This window comes from Phocoena sinus, chromosome 10 (assembly GCF_008692025.1).
Source record: "Phocoena sinus isolate mPhoSin1 chromosome 10, mPhoSin1.pri, whole genome shotgun sequence".
Taxonomy (NCBI): domain Eukaryota; kingdom Metazoa; phylum Chordata; class Mammalia; order Artiodactyla; family Phocoenidae; genus Phocoena; species Phocoena sinus.
The window spans coordinates 94,753,785-94,770,503 of NC_045772.1; the positions used below are offsets into that span (position 1 = coordinate 94,753,785).

Here is a 16,719-nt window from a genome sequence, read left to right on the forward strand (position 1 = left end):
AAAACCGGTCCCTGGTGCCAAAAAGGTTGGGGACCACTGGTTTAAAAGACATATATGGTTAAAACAGAGAAGTCTGCTACAGAAGGGAAGAGAGAAAGGTGGGTGGATGGAATGAAGACTGAAATAGACCATAGTCATTCTGACATTTAAAAACATTTCAATTACCTTAGAATAATTTTTTAGACCATATAATATTCTTGATTTACTACTCTGATCCATTTAATGTAATGAGCTATCCCTAACAGTTTTTGTCTGTAAATACAAAATCAAAACTATTCAAAAGCTACTGATAAAATAAAGAAAACAAATGAAAACAACAACTATCTTTGGGCTTGCCTGGTGGCGCAGTGGTTAAGAATCCGCCTGCCAGTGCAGGGGACACGGGTTCGAGCCCTGGTCTGGGAAGATCCCACATGCCACGGAACAACTAAGCCCGTGCGCCACAGCTACTGAGGCTGCGCTCTAAAGCCCACGAGCCCCAACTACTGAGCCTACGTGCCACAACAACTGAAGCCCGTGCGCCTAGAGCCTGTGCTCCACAACAAGAGAAGTCACCACAATGAGAAGCGCGCTCACTGCAACAAAGAGTAGCCCCTGCTCGCCGCAACTAGAGAAAGCCTGCGCACAGCAACGAAGACCCAATGCAGCCAAATAAATAAATAAATAAATAAAAACAAAACAAAAGTATCTTCTCTAATTATCACAAGAAAATCAGAACATATTTCTGGAAATTGTAAGTAGGAATGATTCGATAATTTTAAATAGTGGGGCAAAAGGCAAAAGAGGTGTGAGGACAGAGCAGACATGAGAGATCAAAGGAAGAGAGAATTTTAGACATAGGAAACATCAGAATATTTAAAAGATGAAATTAACACTTAGAAGAAATAATCATCTCTGACCCTAGCCCTCTGACTTGATTCGTCATCATGAAGTTGAAAGCAATAAACTTAAAAACTTTAATGGGAAATCATTATTTTATCAATGAATAATGTGTATTTGATTAAATCATTAAGCCTTCATTTCAGCTGGAGTTGGAAAATGAAATGTTTATTTCTTAATTACTTCACAAGGGTTTTTGAAGCTAACCACAGAGAGATTGCATTAGCAAAGGCAGAAATAGTTCTTCATTTGGCTTCATTTAAGCAGCCCAAACATTTATTTTTATAAATAAACTATGCTGTTACCAGTAAGTATGTCCTAATTTGAAGCCTACAGCCATTGAGATTGAGATTTCTCAATGTTCCAAAAATATTTTCTCTGTTTCCAGCCCATGTAAAAGCATATAAAATGGTTCTTATATAACTTTATTGTCCAAAATGATAGCCACTAGACATGTCTGGCTATTTAAATATTAGGTTCACACAAATTAAATAATATTTAAAAATAAAAATTCAGTTCCTCAGTCTCACCAGCCACATTTCAAGTGCTCAGTAGCCATTCAGAAAGTTTCCATAGCTCTGGTGTATAACATCCAAGAAGACCACAATACACAAATGCTTTATCACTTTCCAATCTTTACGGTGACACAAGAGACGTACAGTTTGGCTTTTTTTTTTCTTATTTTTTTTTGTTAATTATAGGAAGGATTGAGTAAGTATATTTTCCACATTTCATCTTAAAAACAGATAGGGTTAGGGAGGATTAGTCTTGAGCTCAGATGTCTTTTTAGGGGATAAAGACAGTAATTGGTTACAGATAAAAATCTTAACCCTGTGCATTCCATAAGCTCTATTTACACAGTCACAGACCTGGTACCTGTAGCTCTACTTAGGTAAGCGTGAACACTTGGCACATTTGCCAAAAATGGGAAGGAAATGCATTAGGAAATCCAAAGATTGCATGAGGCTCCCTACAAAAAACAAATGGATTACTGCCTATATTTTCAGAGATATTATGGAATATTATGATCAAGTTTCTGTGGATTATTTCTGTGGTAAGTACAGTGACTGATGTATCCCAGTTTGCCTGGGAAGTTCCAGGTTTTAAGACGGAAAGTCCCACATCCTAGGAAACTCCTTGGTCCTGGGCAGACTGGAATGGTTCATCACCCTAGTGATGAGGGATGGTGCTTTATGTTTCTTGTATATTTTCCATAATGGCAGCCTATATTGGAACTGAATAATTTTTCTATATTAACATTTATACAATGGTTAATAGAGTTTTCTATATTGACAGTTATACAATTGCTAATACAGACTCAACATAACCTGCTCAGTCTGCTTTTCTGGTTATTCCACTTCCATGAACTTTGTGTTCTAATTATACTGAAATGCTTGGCTTTCCCAAGGCATGCACTGTAACACGACTGCACCTTTGCTCAGGCTATTTGCTTTTCCATCCCTCTGAACATATACTGAATTTACCCAACAAGGTCCAACTCAAATAGCACATCTTGTCACAGGCCTTCCCTGGTACTTCCCCTTTCTTCAACTTCCCCAGTAAAGTGACTTGTGTCCTTATAGCATTTGCTTCCTTGGGCTAGTATGTGTCTACATGTTTGTTTTCTAGACTACAAGTGCAAAGGGCTCTTTTTTAATTACCAGTGCCCAACAATTTCTGGCATGTAGGAAATGCCCGTTATAACTCATTATATAATGTTTTATAAATTCTAAATCTTATTTGACATGCGTTATCTCATCTGATCTTTTCAACAATTCTTTGAGCTTGACAAAGTTTATTGTAGTCTATTCGTTTGGCTGACGAATAAACAGGCTTAGAGAGAGCGTCTTAACCACGGTTAGGTAGAGATACGTGATGGGAATGAATCCCAGGTCTTCTGACTGCCACTCTTTCTACCAAATCCCACTGAAGGTTAAAATCATCCAACAGGCAGGATTATTCTGTGTGTTGGTAAAAGAAAGGTAATGAATAATATCTGAACAATAGGCTTTGTGTAAAGCTCACCGTGCCTTTCCCCATCCTTCAAAACCTATCCTAGATGAGCACTCCTTCCCTTTCCCCGTGTAATTCTATCTGGTAAGAAACGCGGGCTGAACCATTTGATCTTAAGTCAAGGTGCCAAAACTCCAGAGGCCACCAGAGAGTAACCCTTACTGAATAAGTTTTACTATTAAAAGGAATTCTTTTATATCATGACTGCCAGAGATTTTTCAGTTTCAACGTGCCTTTCAAAATTTCAGACCTCCTGTCTGATGAATTCTTTTTACTTTGTCTCTACTACTGGCTTCTAGGTGTCGGATAACTAGCCATCATTGTCCGAAGGGGAAGGCCCGTGTTAGGAATCTAGCAGGAGAAGGGTTTGTATTCCCGATGTGCCATTCTGATCCCGGGATTTCTCTTTACTCACTCCACGAATCAGGGGAATAAGGCCACACCCACCCCACGGATGCCGCGAGAATTAGAGACCCGACAAGTCAGAACGACTGCGAAACCTTAGCTCCAAGACCGTAACAAATGCTTTCTTTTCACACTTCTGTGCTTTCCTAATAGAATATGATCTACTGAATTTTAAAAATAATATGCTTCCAACCTAGTAAAGGAAAGTTCAGGTCGTTGCCGCCCGCCCCTTCCCGCGCGCCTCCAGGACTCTCACTCGAGTCTCCGCCCGCCCGCTTTCCTCTGGGGTCGCAGGAGGCGGAAATGCCGCAGTGACGCGTTTATCCTGGGCGACTGACGTCACTGCCAGGCGTCCGGCGGCGCGTTGGCTGGGCCTTCGGCGGGCTTTTCGGCGACGAGGATGGCTATGGCCAGCGATTTCTACCTGCGCTACTATGTAGGGCACAAGGGCAAGTTTGGACACGAGTTTCTGGAATTTGAGTTTCGGCCGGACGGTGAGCAGAAAAGCGGCCGCGGCAACGAAGCGCGGTGCTGAGCACGGGGAAGCGACGTGGAGAGGCCGCGGAGGAGTTGGGGTGGGTGGGCGCGCCTCCGCGGGCTCGCGAGTGTGCAGTAGGGCCGAGGAGCTTAAGGAAAATAGGAAGCGTACATTGGCTTTGTGAATAAAAGAGTAAATTGGTGTCAGTTAATTAAGAAAAGCCAATACTGCCAGATAGTAAAGTTCAGAATCCTAGGATCAGTTCACCGGAAGGGACCTTAAAGGCCCTCTAGTTTATCTGCCTAATACCTGAACGTTTGTGAGAACATCTCACCACGCGGTGGACGCATGGATGCTTAAAATCTTCCGGTGAGCAGTAAATTTCGGACTGCCCATTCATCTTTTTTATTCATTCAGGCGCTGTATGGAAGGCAAAATGTCGAGAAAAACGAATGAGGCCTGCTCTGAAGCGGGGAGCCCCACGTGTAGAAAAATGCGTGTAATGACGTGTTTGGGGTGCCTAAATACAGTTGTTCCCTATACGATGCATTAAGACTATAAAGAAGGGGCGTGGTTAGTTCTACATGAAAGAGTCGGCAGTCTTTTTAGAGAAGGTGACAGTTGAGGTGAGTCTTGAAACGAGAGTAGATTTTTTTCTTGGTCTCTGAGGGGAAAAAAAGAGTCAGACTGCTGAGAGCCGTATGAGGTGAAACTGCCTACTGCCCAAGCAAAGTGCAGCAAATTCTGTCTTCGGACAGCTCTGATTCTCCTTAGATGGTTGTACTGTATATTGAATTCTTATTGTAACAACGACAGTCCCACTGCATAGGCTTTTCTTTTTTGAATGCATATTATATGCTGGGCAACATGTAAAAACAAAAATTGAAGGGACAGTAACGCATAAGACTCTTTACTTCCCCTCCAGGAGTTATACCTTGGTGGGTGACATAGACATGAAACTAACCGTAAGGCAGTATAGATATTAAGGGCTGTCGTTCATGCTTTGGACAAAGTTCTGTGAAGGCATGAAAGAAAAATTAGGGGAGGATGACATATTAGGAAAGGGGAGGAACGTCGCACATTTCATGTAGAAGTCAGGGTAACTTCGGCTCCGCAATTATTTAGAAACCTTAATCACCTTACCCTCCCTGGTTCTCCCCAAGTCTTTTCTAAATTTAGCTAAGGAGCCAAGTTTACCTGAATTCTCCATCTGTTCTTTCTTTGTGTGATACTGTTTTCAGGGCCTTTGCCTGTGAACAACTTTTAGCTTGTCTGTATCACTTTTAGCCAGTCACATAAATGAGGTAGTCTAAGATTATCAGGGAAATTTCATTCCAGAACACTGGTTCTCATCTGCCACCACACCATTCCACAACCTTTCCATAAGTAATGATGAGTCCCAAAGACAGTGATTCCTAAGGGCTTCTCATTAGGATAACCTGTCATTTTAGAGGACCAGGGTTACATTATCACATTATATCTGTATCTGGGCAACTGACCAGCCACGAGGAGAAGCAGACATTAGGGAATACATCAAAATTAAATGTAGATCAGGTAACAAACTGGTCAATTTTTATTCAGAAGTTATAGTTTGTGTGCTTCTTAATTACAATTCTAAAACAGTATCATTGCCATAATACATTAATTTGAAGGCAAATAATTAAAAGAACATTTTGGAGTAGTGGGGAAAGCATGTGTATTGGAAGAAGGTAGATCTAGGTCTAAATCTTGTGTGACCCCGGGCAAGTTACTTAACTCTGTTTTCTCAACTATGAATAGGTGAGAGAATAAAACATACTTTTTAGGGTTGTTGTACAGATTAGATTAAATGTTCTGGGTAACTCAGCACCAATAAGACATGTAATGTAAACTTTAGAAGAAGTGTTAGTTCCTTTTTTAGATTCCCTGTCTAGATCATGACATAGCTTAAGAAAAATGGGCCTTGAAAATAACCCTCCCATTATATGGAATCGTATTGAAGGCATGGAGTTTAAAAAGTTGACTGGCTTCAACTTCAGCCAACTTAACAGCAAATACATGTTCAGCATTGATCTTATGCCAGGAGGGAGGAAATATTAATAAAAGTAGTAGTATAAAATGATTTTTACCTTCAAAATTGCTTACGATGTCATTTCTTTATACTTTAGCAGTTTTTGCTGTTATAGATTGAATTTTTTTCCACTTCCCACAGGAAAACTTAGATATGCTAACAACAGCAATTATAAAAATGATGTCATGATCAGAAAGGAGGTAAGTTTTTTACAGATGTGTAATTTTTTATATTAAGCCTGTTTCCCTCATGTCTATGTTTTTATTTACATATTTAAAGTACATCTAAGGCAGTAAAGAAGAAGCCGATGTATAGATTGAAAAAGGTTTCTAATTGTAGCATCAATAACAACAAAAGAAGCAATCTGAATATATTAAGTTGTAGTCCCACATTCGAGTGTATCATTTAATTCATTTTATAATTAACTTTGTCTTTTTACTCTATTCATTATTTAAAACTAATTGATAATTATGTTTTAAACACAGTATGAATTTTAAATGAAAGTCTCAAAAGTTAGGTATAAGAAAAAGTTCAAAGCACTAACTGTGATGTGTATTTGTATTTGTCACTGTTCACCTCATAGATTTTGTGTTGCCCACTCAGAGGTATTTGAGTCCTGTGTTACAAAGGCAGAATACAAGGTTTTAAGATGGGGCTGGTGTTGAGAAGAGGGAAAAATATGTTTTAAAGGAAAGGGCAAGAGAGTGAAGAAAAATCATAGGGAAGAATGATTCTTTCCCATGTTGTACTTTTAGAATCAGAATTAAATTTTTCTTTAATATTCTATTTGAATACTCAGGGTTTGTAACTCTTTTATTATTGCCTTCTGAGTTGTGTTGAGAAATAGAGAGACACTGAAATTTTTATAACTTGTTTTCAGGCTTATGTACACAAGAGTGTAATGGAAGAACTGAAGAGAATTATTGATGACAGTGAAATTACAAAAGAAGATGATGCTTTGTGGCCTCCCCCTGACAGGGTTGGCCGGCAGGTTTGTATTTAATAATTCTTTAAATGCATAAATACTAAAAATTGTTAATATAATTGTTATGTTTCTCCTTGTTTATTTAGAATAGCTCCTCATTGAGGCTTGGGTTTTCCATTTAGTAGGCACCTGGTAAATACTTTATAATTTTATTTCACTTTGCGTCATTTTCTGTGCTACCGCCTAGTAGTAAAGGAGTCACTTTAGACATCTTTCTGAACAGTCTTCTCTGCAGCCACCCCAGCTAAAGTTAAGATGTTTCACAGTGTTACGAATGATTGCTATTATTGGTTAATTACTTTTATTAGGAAATAAAAATAGGTAGGAAAAAACACAAGTGTTTGTTAAATTTGAGAATTAGAATTTTCATTGACTACGTAAAATTCACTTTCGCCAGATTTATAACTTTGAAAGGTCTTACTTGCATCTTTATGCCCCAGAGAGTGATTTGATTGGTTTCTTTGTTCCAACTGACCGTTGCCTTTGCCTCTCATATTCCCTTCAGAAAAATCGATGGGCTGCTGAAGAGCTCTGAAGGCCTAATTTCACTCTGTAGAAAGCCAGTTTGATTTCTGAATTGGGTCTTTTCACCTGTTGGAGAAATGAGATATGACCCCAGGAGGAAGAAACATTTAATTTCGCTTTTGTATATTCCCGAGGATTATACTGTATAACAACTTCTTTGACTAGAAGAAAATGTGGCGAAATCTAATAGATGCTGACTCTCTGTAGCAGTAACTTAACACTTCTCTTTAAAGAAATATTATTTAGGAAAGCAAAGGTAATAGTTAACAGTATTTATTTTATGCACTGCAAACACTTTTAAGAAGTAAATTTAGATCTGTTTGTTTTATACATATATACGTTTGCATTAAAAATAGCAACAAACCTTTTATTATCTCTTTTAGACTCAAGGAGAGAACAGTGTTTTCATCTACCCACTTGATGATGTGTTCATGTGTTTTGGTTAGTGGGGAGGATTACTCGTGCTCCAGAAATTGTCTATTGGATCTTTAAGTCAAAGATTTTACGATTGTTTGAGAGTCTTATTTAATTCTCCATTATGTGTGTGCCATAAACTGTACATAATTAGATTTTCTGCTCAAATACATAGCTAGGAGTGTCTTTAAGGTCATCTGTTAATTTAAACTGAAAAATCACTACAGACATAGCCTCTTACTTTTTCATTTTAGATTTGCAGATAAAATATGGAGAAAAATTTATACTTAATTTTGGCACACTAGAAATATCTATATTATGTTATATTTGTTTTTCTAGTTCTTAATTTTAATTGTTTTGTGAAGTCAAAAGAGTATGAATCTCTCAGTCTTAAAGTCCAGGATTCAAATATTAGTACCATCACTTACTAGTGGTTCTACATCAACAGTTTTTTTCCTCTGTTTTATGAGTCTTGGATTTCACATTTGTAAAATTAGGCAAATAAAGCTGACTTGAGAAGGGTAGGCTTTGTTAGTCCAATTTTAGGGATTACAGAGAATGTTTGTAAAGTCCCTGGCACCAGGCCTGACACATAGTGGGTGCTGAGTAGTACTGTTATTAATATGCAGTTTATTTGTAGAGCCTGGTAGAAAGGGTAAATGTGTTTGTATTTATTATATTAAAAATGGGCTTATACCCATATTACTAGTTTTACTCACATAAGAAACATTTCTCTGTCACTCGTAAGTATATCATTCCTTTGATAGCATCATCTTTTTTTTTCCTCTTTTTTTTCATTATTTCTCTCTTTTTTTAACATCTGCATTTATTTCTATTTATTTATTTATGGCTGTGCTGGGTCTTCGTTGCTGCGCCTGGGCTTTCTCTAGTTGCGGCGAGCAGGGGCTACTTTTCATTGTGGTTCATGGGCTTCACATTGCTGTGGCTTCTCTTGTTGCGGAGCAGGGGCTCTGGGTGCGCGGGCTTCAGTAGTTGTGGTGCATGGGCTTAGTTGCTCCACGGCATGTGGGATCTTCCCGGACCAGGGCTCGAACCTGTGTCCCCTGCATTGGCAGGTGGATTCTGAACCACTGTGCCACCAGAGAAGTCCCTGGAAAGCAATTCTTGATTCATCCTAATATTGGGAACACCTGAGGAGCTGATGAGGTTTTTTTTGTTTGTTTTTTTTTACATAGTTTATAGCTAACAGGTCGTTTCATTTTTGATTTTTTTTTTCCTCCTCTATGATGGCTAGAAAACCTGCAGCTAAAATTGGGACTTCTTGGTAGCAAGAATACATATATCTTGTGGGATGGATTTTTATATTAACTACATTTCTCTGTTTTATTTTTTTCAGGAGCTTGAAATTGTAATTGGAGATGAACACATTTCTTTTACCACATCAAAAATAGGTTCTCTTATTGATGTCAATCAGTCAAAGTGAGTATGTTAAAGCATTTTGACTAAATTGACATAATTTATTAGAGGGGCTCATTTTAGAACTATAGCCAGTTTGGTAAGATTATTTTAATTGCAACCTGTATCAGTTCATTATGTATATGTAATCCTCATTTTTATAGTAGTGGAGACTTGTTATCAAAGAAATTAGCGTTATATTTTACTGATTGCCAAAAATAATCTTAATCTGGACACAGCATCATAAAATTTAAAAGAAGTCCTTATTGGATTTATCAGCCTTATTCGTCCCATATAACATCATTCTCCTCCTTGGATTTAATACTTGAAAGAAATGGAAAAAGCCCCAGTATAGCTTAAGTATAGCTTTAGCTACCTGTGTCTTCCCAAGCTTTGTAAGTGCAGTACCACATAACCATTGTCTGAAAAATCTCTCTGCCTCCAGTTATTTCTTTCCACTCTTTCCCCTCAAAATGTTCTTATAGTGTCTTTTTCCTATCCCCCTAAATTGTAATAACTTATTTGTTTGCTTAACTGGTTTCAGTGTAAGCTCCCTGAGAACCTTGCCGTATCTCAAAGTTAGTGCAATGCCTGGCACACAATAGGTGCTTTATGATCTATAGAGGAAAGGAGAAAGGAATTAATGCATAACTACTGGCTACAAAAGGCTATGTTCATATATGAAGACTGGCAAGATACTTTTAAACTGTCACATCTATTTTCCCATAGTTGGTGAGGATGTGGCATTTGTATCCTGCTGGGATTGTAAATTGTTACAGTGTTTTTTGGAAAGCAATTTGATAATATGCATCAAAAGCTGTTAATATTTTTCATTTATCTTTGTCCAACTGATTTCATTTCTGAGCATCCATCTATCCTGGGAAATACTCTGAAATAATGAAAAAACTTTATTATTCATAAAGATGTTCATTAAAACCTTAGTGATAATTGGAAAAAAAATCCAAATGCTAACAAGGAGAGATTTGCTAAATTAATTAAAAATTATTTGTGACCTTTTTTTAATGTAATGGAAAAAGTAATGTTTAAAAGGCCACAGTAAATGATTTTAATTATGAAAAATATTAGAGAAATACCAAAATATTTATAATTATTCCATGAGGAATGCCATTATATAGTATTGAGTTTCTTTTTTCTATCTTTATAATTTTATTTGCCTTAAACATTTTTGTGATGCATAAATGTTATTTTTTATAAGGAAATAAACACTTTAAATATGAAATGAATACTGATGAAGAAATTTATGTATCTTTTTCTTACAGAAAAGGTAGAGATGGGAATTGTTCAGGTTATCCATTTTAGTTATCAGAAAATGCTTTCTTTCTCCTCAGAATTCCTTTAACGTAATTGTTTTAGGTTTTTGGTCTTTGTTTTGTTTTAGGAATTAATTTGTACTATTATGTTGCTTCATTTTAGGAAGAAAAAAGTAACTTTTATCTTTTTAAATTTTAGGGATCCTGAAGGCCTTCGAGTATTTTACTATTTGGTACAGGACCTGAAATGTTTAGTTTTTAGTCTTATTGGATTACATTTCAAGATTAAACCAATCTAAATTGTTTTTTGAAACTGTGTTTATATTTAATTAAGGGATGGGTGAGGGAGGGTTTGCCATTTATGATATTAGGGTTTTTATGAATGTGAAGCAAGCTTTTTTTGTATGCAAACTGAAAATAAGAGAATGCATAAACAGGCTTAATGATTATCTTCCCCTGGGTCCAAGTGGATTGGACAGTCCCCACACACATTAAATTCTGTAAATAAAAGCCACCTTTATTGAAATTTTGCTCCAATAAAACATATCAAAGCCTGGATGGAGAGTGCATTTTTTCCTTCAGGAGGCTGTATCTCTGATTCATTTTAAAGATAAAAATTGTTCTAGTAGGTGCATTCTATGGCAGAGGGTCTTTCACGTAGAAACATGTAGCCAGATACCCATCCATTTAAAGGCAATTGTAGATCTTCCCTTGTTTCTACCATACCTGATGGGATTTAATTTTTTGGTGCTTATAGAAGTTGTTTGTAGAAGGTTTTGGATTTTTTACATTTGTCACAAACCCCTCAGGGGTCATTCACATTTAAATGTTTTTGTATAGCTGTGATTTCCTCAAGGTTACGAAGGTAAAGTCAGTACCCCAAATTAGGCACATCTTTTATTATGCCCCTGTTTCCATTATTTCTCAATGTATATATTTTGTATATCTGTGGGAAGTAAATGAGTTCTCAGCTCTAAAAATTATTTAAAATTTAGACTTATGTATATATGTGTGTGTGTATGTATTTATATCCTAACTCCTAATGAACACATCCCAGTCATGTTTCTCAGTTCCCTTCAACCCCTTTCTGATAGACCTGATTACTTCTCCTGTTAGTAGCTAATGCCCTGATATTCTGTTACTTTTACATCTGAACCTTCACTCTAAAAGTATGCAGGCCTGTTAGTCATCATCCGCTTTGCCCAGGGACCTTAGAGTGGAAGAATTGGTGTCTGAAGGCTCACCGGGGCTCCTGAGCAGCTATGGCCAGTAAACTGTGCGATAATAGAGATGTTCTGTATCTGAGCAGTCCAATAGGGTAGCCACTGGATACTACATGTGGCTACTGAGTACTTGAGATGTGGCTAATATAACTGAATTTGTAGTCCTGTTTAATTAAAAATACTTTCCACCATTTTATTATGAAAAATTTCAAACGTAGAAAACTTGAAAGAATTGTAAAATGAACACCCATATGCCAATCTAGATTCTATAATTAACATTTTTCATTTACTGTAATAAGTCTATTATAAGTCATATCGTTGATTTCTCACTTATGGCTGGAATAACTAGTATAATTGGTGTCAATAAACTTATTTTTATTTTTTTATAAATTTATTTATTTATTTATTTATTATTTTTGGCTGCCTTGGGTCTTTGCTGCATGCGAGCTTTCTCTAGTTGCGGTGAGCGGGGGCTACTCTTTGTTGTGGCTCGCGGGCTCTGGAGTGCAGGCTCAGGAGTTGTGGCGCACGGGCTTAGTTGCTCCATGGCATGTGAGATCTTACCGGACCGGGGCTCGAACCCGTGTCCCCTGCACTGGCAGGCGGATTCTTAACCACCGTGCCACCAGGGAAGTCCCCAAGAGACTTTTTTAAAGTGCTATTTAATTTTTATTAAATTTAGATAGCCAGATGAGGTTTGTGGCTACCCTTTGGACAGTGTAGCTCTAGAGCATGGCTTGGAAGCTTGTTTACCTTGGAGTGCTTCTGGTCCTTTGCATTGCATTAAAATGCGTGGCCATCCTCTTCGGGTTTGCCATGGAAAGTCACCTGATCTCCAGATTGCCACTGTGCAAGACTGCTGTCACCCCCTTGAGGTCTCTTATATGAAAATAAGCATTTCTGTTCAAGCTGTAGACCTTGATGGATGTGTAATATAAAACTATGTTATAATTCTCTTAAGCTAGATGTCAACCTCAAGGAGAAAACTGGGCCCACGATTTTGGTTGCTCCTCAGAACACTCATTCTGTGGCTCCTATTGAATAAGGCAGTCCACTCAAGACTGAGCAGGACTGGGGAGAAATAGTCCTTGGGTTAGAAAGTTTTCGATACGTTAACTCCGTCCTCATTCTTAACTTCCCCCTAGTGCTGATTTACTTATGGTCTATCTTCACTATCTACTAAGGTTCTCGTATTCAAACCAAGATTGGAGAATAGGTCATTAGGATAAATATTTTATATTTTCTCTGATATTCTTGTCATTTTTGAACTGGCTCTTGCTTGATTGTAAGTGGCTGGTGGAAAACGAGCATTAAAAATTAAATTTTGTACAGCACTAGTTTTATGTGAAACAGGATTTTTATAGCACTCAGGTCAGCAGATACATGTCTCCACCTCTCACTCCCCCCATAATAAAGAGACCTCTTTAAATAAATTTTTTTCTTTTTTAATAAATTTATTTATTTTTGGCTGAGTTGGGTCTTTGTCGCTGTGCACGGGCTTTCTTTAGTTGCTGTGAGTGGGGGCTACTCTTTGTTGCGGTGTGAGGGCTTCTCATTGCGGTGGCTTTTCTTGTGGAGCACAGGCTCTAGGCACGTGGGCTTCAGTAGTTGTGGCACGCGGGCTCAGTAGTTGTGGCTCATAGGCTCTAGAGCGCAGGCTCAGTAGTTGTGGCGCACGGGCTTAGTTGCTCTGTGGCATGGGGGATCTTCCCAGACCAGGGCTCGAACGCATGTCCCCTTCATTGGCAGGTGGATTCTTAACCACTGCATCACCAGGGAAGCCCTAAATTTACTTTTCAAGTGTTGATTTTGTGCCTCATCCCTTTATTTGCCCCTTCATGGGATGGAGTGTCACTACCCAGCATCTAACACAGTCTTTTCTATGTAGTAGGTGCTTTGTAAACATTTTTTCAGCATTTTATTGTCTTTTATATTTACTGCCTTCAGATTATTTGTCTTTGTAACTTAGTCTGAGGTGTAAGAGATTCATTTCTGTCACTATGGATACCTTTCATTACCATGAATTTTTCAAATGCACATACTCATACCACAGAGTTGTATATTCGAACACTGGATAAGGATGTGTCTTTTGGGTGTGGCCCAACTGTGATCCTAAGTTCTGTGTATAGTCTGATTTCCTCAATCAAAGCAACCAATACAGCACAGCAAAGAGGACGGGTGAGAATCGGGGTGATCCGCCAGGCTGTACCATTCTATTTTATTTATATATATTTGTTTACAAAATATACTTTATTTTTTAAATTATAGATTTACAAAAAATTGAAAAGGTAGCGCAAAGAATTCCCATATGCCCCCCACCCAGTTTCCCCCATGCCCCTCTTTTACATGAATGTAATACAAACTATGCATTATTATATTTCTCTTTTCTTATTGTGCCTACATGTGCCTATTCCTACTGTGCCCCAATAATCATTGTAGATAGAGAAATAGATAATATTATAAATTGGGGAGTGGAAATCTGTAGTATTGCTTTAGTAACACCATCTTAACTTCGCTTGAGGTCAAGAAAGCCTTTGAGTGACATAACCCATGGAAAGCTGAAAGCTGACCAGCCTCTGGTGGAATTTGACCTTCTGGGGAGGACTACCAGGTGGGTAAATGGTGGTGTCTCTGCCATGAAACCAACGCTAAATCTGGAACTTTTTCTAAGGGTCAAGGATAGCTGGGCATGGTGGAAAGAGTTGCTTAATGTCAAATGTTTAAACCTCTGGTCTTTGAAGTAAAGGGTTGTGATAAATAATCTTTAATGTTTCCTCTTAGCTGTAGTAACATATGAGGCAGAGATTAAAAAAAAAAAAAAGTGCCTTATATGAAAGAAAAACCAGGTTTTGTGCCTCTTCTTACTGTCAAAAGTACAAGTAGATATTTCATTGATATCAGGCTGAATCTATTCATGTGGGCATTTAAAATATGAATATAGGGGCTTCCCTGGTGGCGCAGTGGTTGAGAGTCCGCCTGCCGATGCAGGGGACACGGGTTCGTGCCCCGGTCCGGGAGGATCCCACATGCCACGGAGCGACTGGGCCCGTGAGCCATGGCTGCTGAGCCTGCGCGTCCGGAGCCTGTGCTCCGCAACGGGAGAGGCCACAACAGTGAGAGGCCGGCATACCGCAAAAAAAAATAATAATAATAATGAATATACATGAGATTATTTTATATATCCTATTGTTAGACTACTTTGTTTTCATTTGAAATGTGTGAGACCTGTGAACATGGGTTGTGCTGCAAGTTCAACGACTGATCCATATGATTTTTTTAAAAAAACTTTTTAGAGCAGTTTTAGGTTCACAGCAAAATTGAGAGGGAAGTACAAAGATTTCCTGTATATTCCCGGCCCCCCCCACATGCATAGCTTCCCCCATTATCAACATCTCCCACCAGAGTGGTACATTTGTTACAACTGATGAACCTACATTATTAGGTTTCACTCTTGGCCGTGTACATTCTATAGGTTTGGAAAAAATGTATAATGATGTATCCATTATTACGGTATCATAGAGTGTATTTTCACTACCCTTAAAAACCTCTGTCTATTTGTTTCTCTCTATCCTCAACAGCTGGCAACTTCTATTTACTGGCTCCATAGTTTTGCCTTTTCCATAAAGTCATATAGTTGGAATCATACAGTCTGTAGCCTTTTCAGACTGCCTTCTTTCACTCAGTAATACACATTTAAGGTTCCTCCATGTCTTTTCATGGCTTGATAGCTCATTTCTTTTTAAGGCTGAATAATATTCCATTGTCTAGATGTACCACAGTTTGTTTATCCATTCACCTACTGAAGGACATCTTAGTTGCTTCCAAGTTTTGGCCATCCTAAATAAAGCTGCTATAAACATGTGTGTTCAGGTTTTTGTGTGGACCTTAAATTTTTTGATTATTTTAATAATTGGTTTCCTAGCATTATATGGCAATGAGCTAGATTGAAAATCCAAAAAAATTAATAAAAATAACAAAGGTAGGGCTTCCCTGGTGGCGCAGTGGTTGGGAGTCCGCCTGCCGATGCAGGGGACACAGGTTCGTGCCCCGGTCCGCGAGGATCCCACATGCCGCAGAGTGGCTGGGCCCGTGAGCCATGGCCGCTGAGACTGCGCGTCCAGAGCCTGTGCTCCGCAACGGGAGAGGCCACAACAGTGAGAGGCCCGCGTAATGCAAAAAAAAAAAAAAAAGTAACAAAGGTAAATGAATGATTTGAGGATGAGCTTAGAGTCCAAACCATGTGATACAGTGGCAAGAACACTGAAGAACTGAAATCCTTCATTATGGCACTACTTCACAGAACTATTTTCCCTTTCGACCTGTGAATAGGCTTTATCCCTTAGTGGCACAGAGTCTGAATAGTTATCCAAAATCCTTTTATTTGTTTTTTCTTTTGCCATTATTTTTTCATGCTTTCTTATTTCCTCAGGTGTTCTCATTTATTTAGAAGTTGGAGGAAGGATGCTTCCTGTTTGATTGGCTGCTGGAGACCAGCTGGGACAATAGAGAAATTCTCTAGACCATTAGAATAGATTTTATCGTCAAGAGAAGGAGGACAGGGCTTCCCTGGTGGCGCAGTGGTTGAGAATCTGCCTGCTAATGCAGGGGACACGGGTTCGAGCCCTGGTCTGGGAGGATCCCACATGCCTCGGAGCAACTAGGCCCGTGAGCCACAACTACTGAGCCTGCGCATCTGGAGCCTGTGCTCTGCAACAAGAGAGGCCGCGATAGTGAGAGGCCCATGCACCGCGATGAAGAGTGGCCCCTGCTTGCCACAACTAGAGTAACCCCTCTCTCAGAAACGAAGACCCAACACAGCAAAAATAAATAAATTAATAAACTCCTACCCCCAAAATCTTCATTAAAAAAAAAAAGGACAAAGTAGCTAATTAGGGAAACAGGAAACCTCAAACAACGTGTTCTTTTGAGTTTTTACTGTAAAAGCCAGGAAATTTCATATGGCTCAGTGGCATAAAGGTTAGGCATTAGGACAAATAGCCATGGAGGGGGGAACCTGGCCAGGTGAGGTTACTCCTCCCGATAAGAGAGATAAAGACCAT

General features: G+C 38.6%; 1 protein-coding gene across 5 annotated transcripts; it reads left to right on the forward strand.

The window, feature by feature from the left end:
* Positions 1-3,641: 3,641 nt before the first annotated feature.
* On the forward strand, positions 3,642-16,309 carry MAGOHB (mago homolog B, exon junction complex subunit). Of its 5 annotated transcripts, XM_032645412.1 has the most exons (7): positions 3,666-3,791; positions 4,193-4,401; positions 5,967-6,025; positions 6,706-6,816; positions 9,107-9,189; positions 14,181-14,270; positions 16,089-16,308. In XM_032645412.1, the coding sequence occupies exons 3-7, from the start codon at positions 6,011-6,013 to the stop codon at positions 16,189-16,191; spliced, it is 402 nt and encodes a 133-aa protein (XP_032501303.1). In that variant the 5' UTR covers positions 3,666-3,791; positions 4,193-4,401; positions 5,967-6,010; the 3' UTR covers positions 16,192-16,308. The 5 variants fall into 5 exon arrangements, with proteins under 5 accessions (XP_032501301.1, XP_032501302.1, XP_032501303.1 ...); XM_032645410.1 differs by lacking the exon at positions 4,193-4,401 and having other exon boundaries at positions 3,642-3,791; positions 16,089-16,303; XM_032645414.1 differs by lacking the exon at positions 4,193-4,401 and having other exon boundaries at positions 3,782-3,872; positions 16,089-16,309.
* The last annotated feature ends 410 nt before the right edge of the window (positions 16,310-16,719 follow it).

Bases quoted from the DNA above. Each gene is read 5' to 3' on its own strand.
- MAGOHB (XM_032645410.1), top strand. From the start codon at position 3,698: ATGGCTATGGCCAGCGATTTCTACCTGCGCTACTATGTAGGGCACAAG. The intron at 6,026-6,705 runs GTAAGTTTTTTA...ACTTGTTTTCAG, and splicing joins ATGTCATGATCAGAAAGGAG to GCTTATGTACACAAGAGTGT. The intron at 6,817-9,106 runs GTTTGTATTTAA...TATTTTTTTCAG, and splicing joins CTGACAGGGTTGGCCGGCAG to GAGCTTGAAATTGTAATTGG.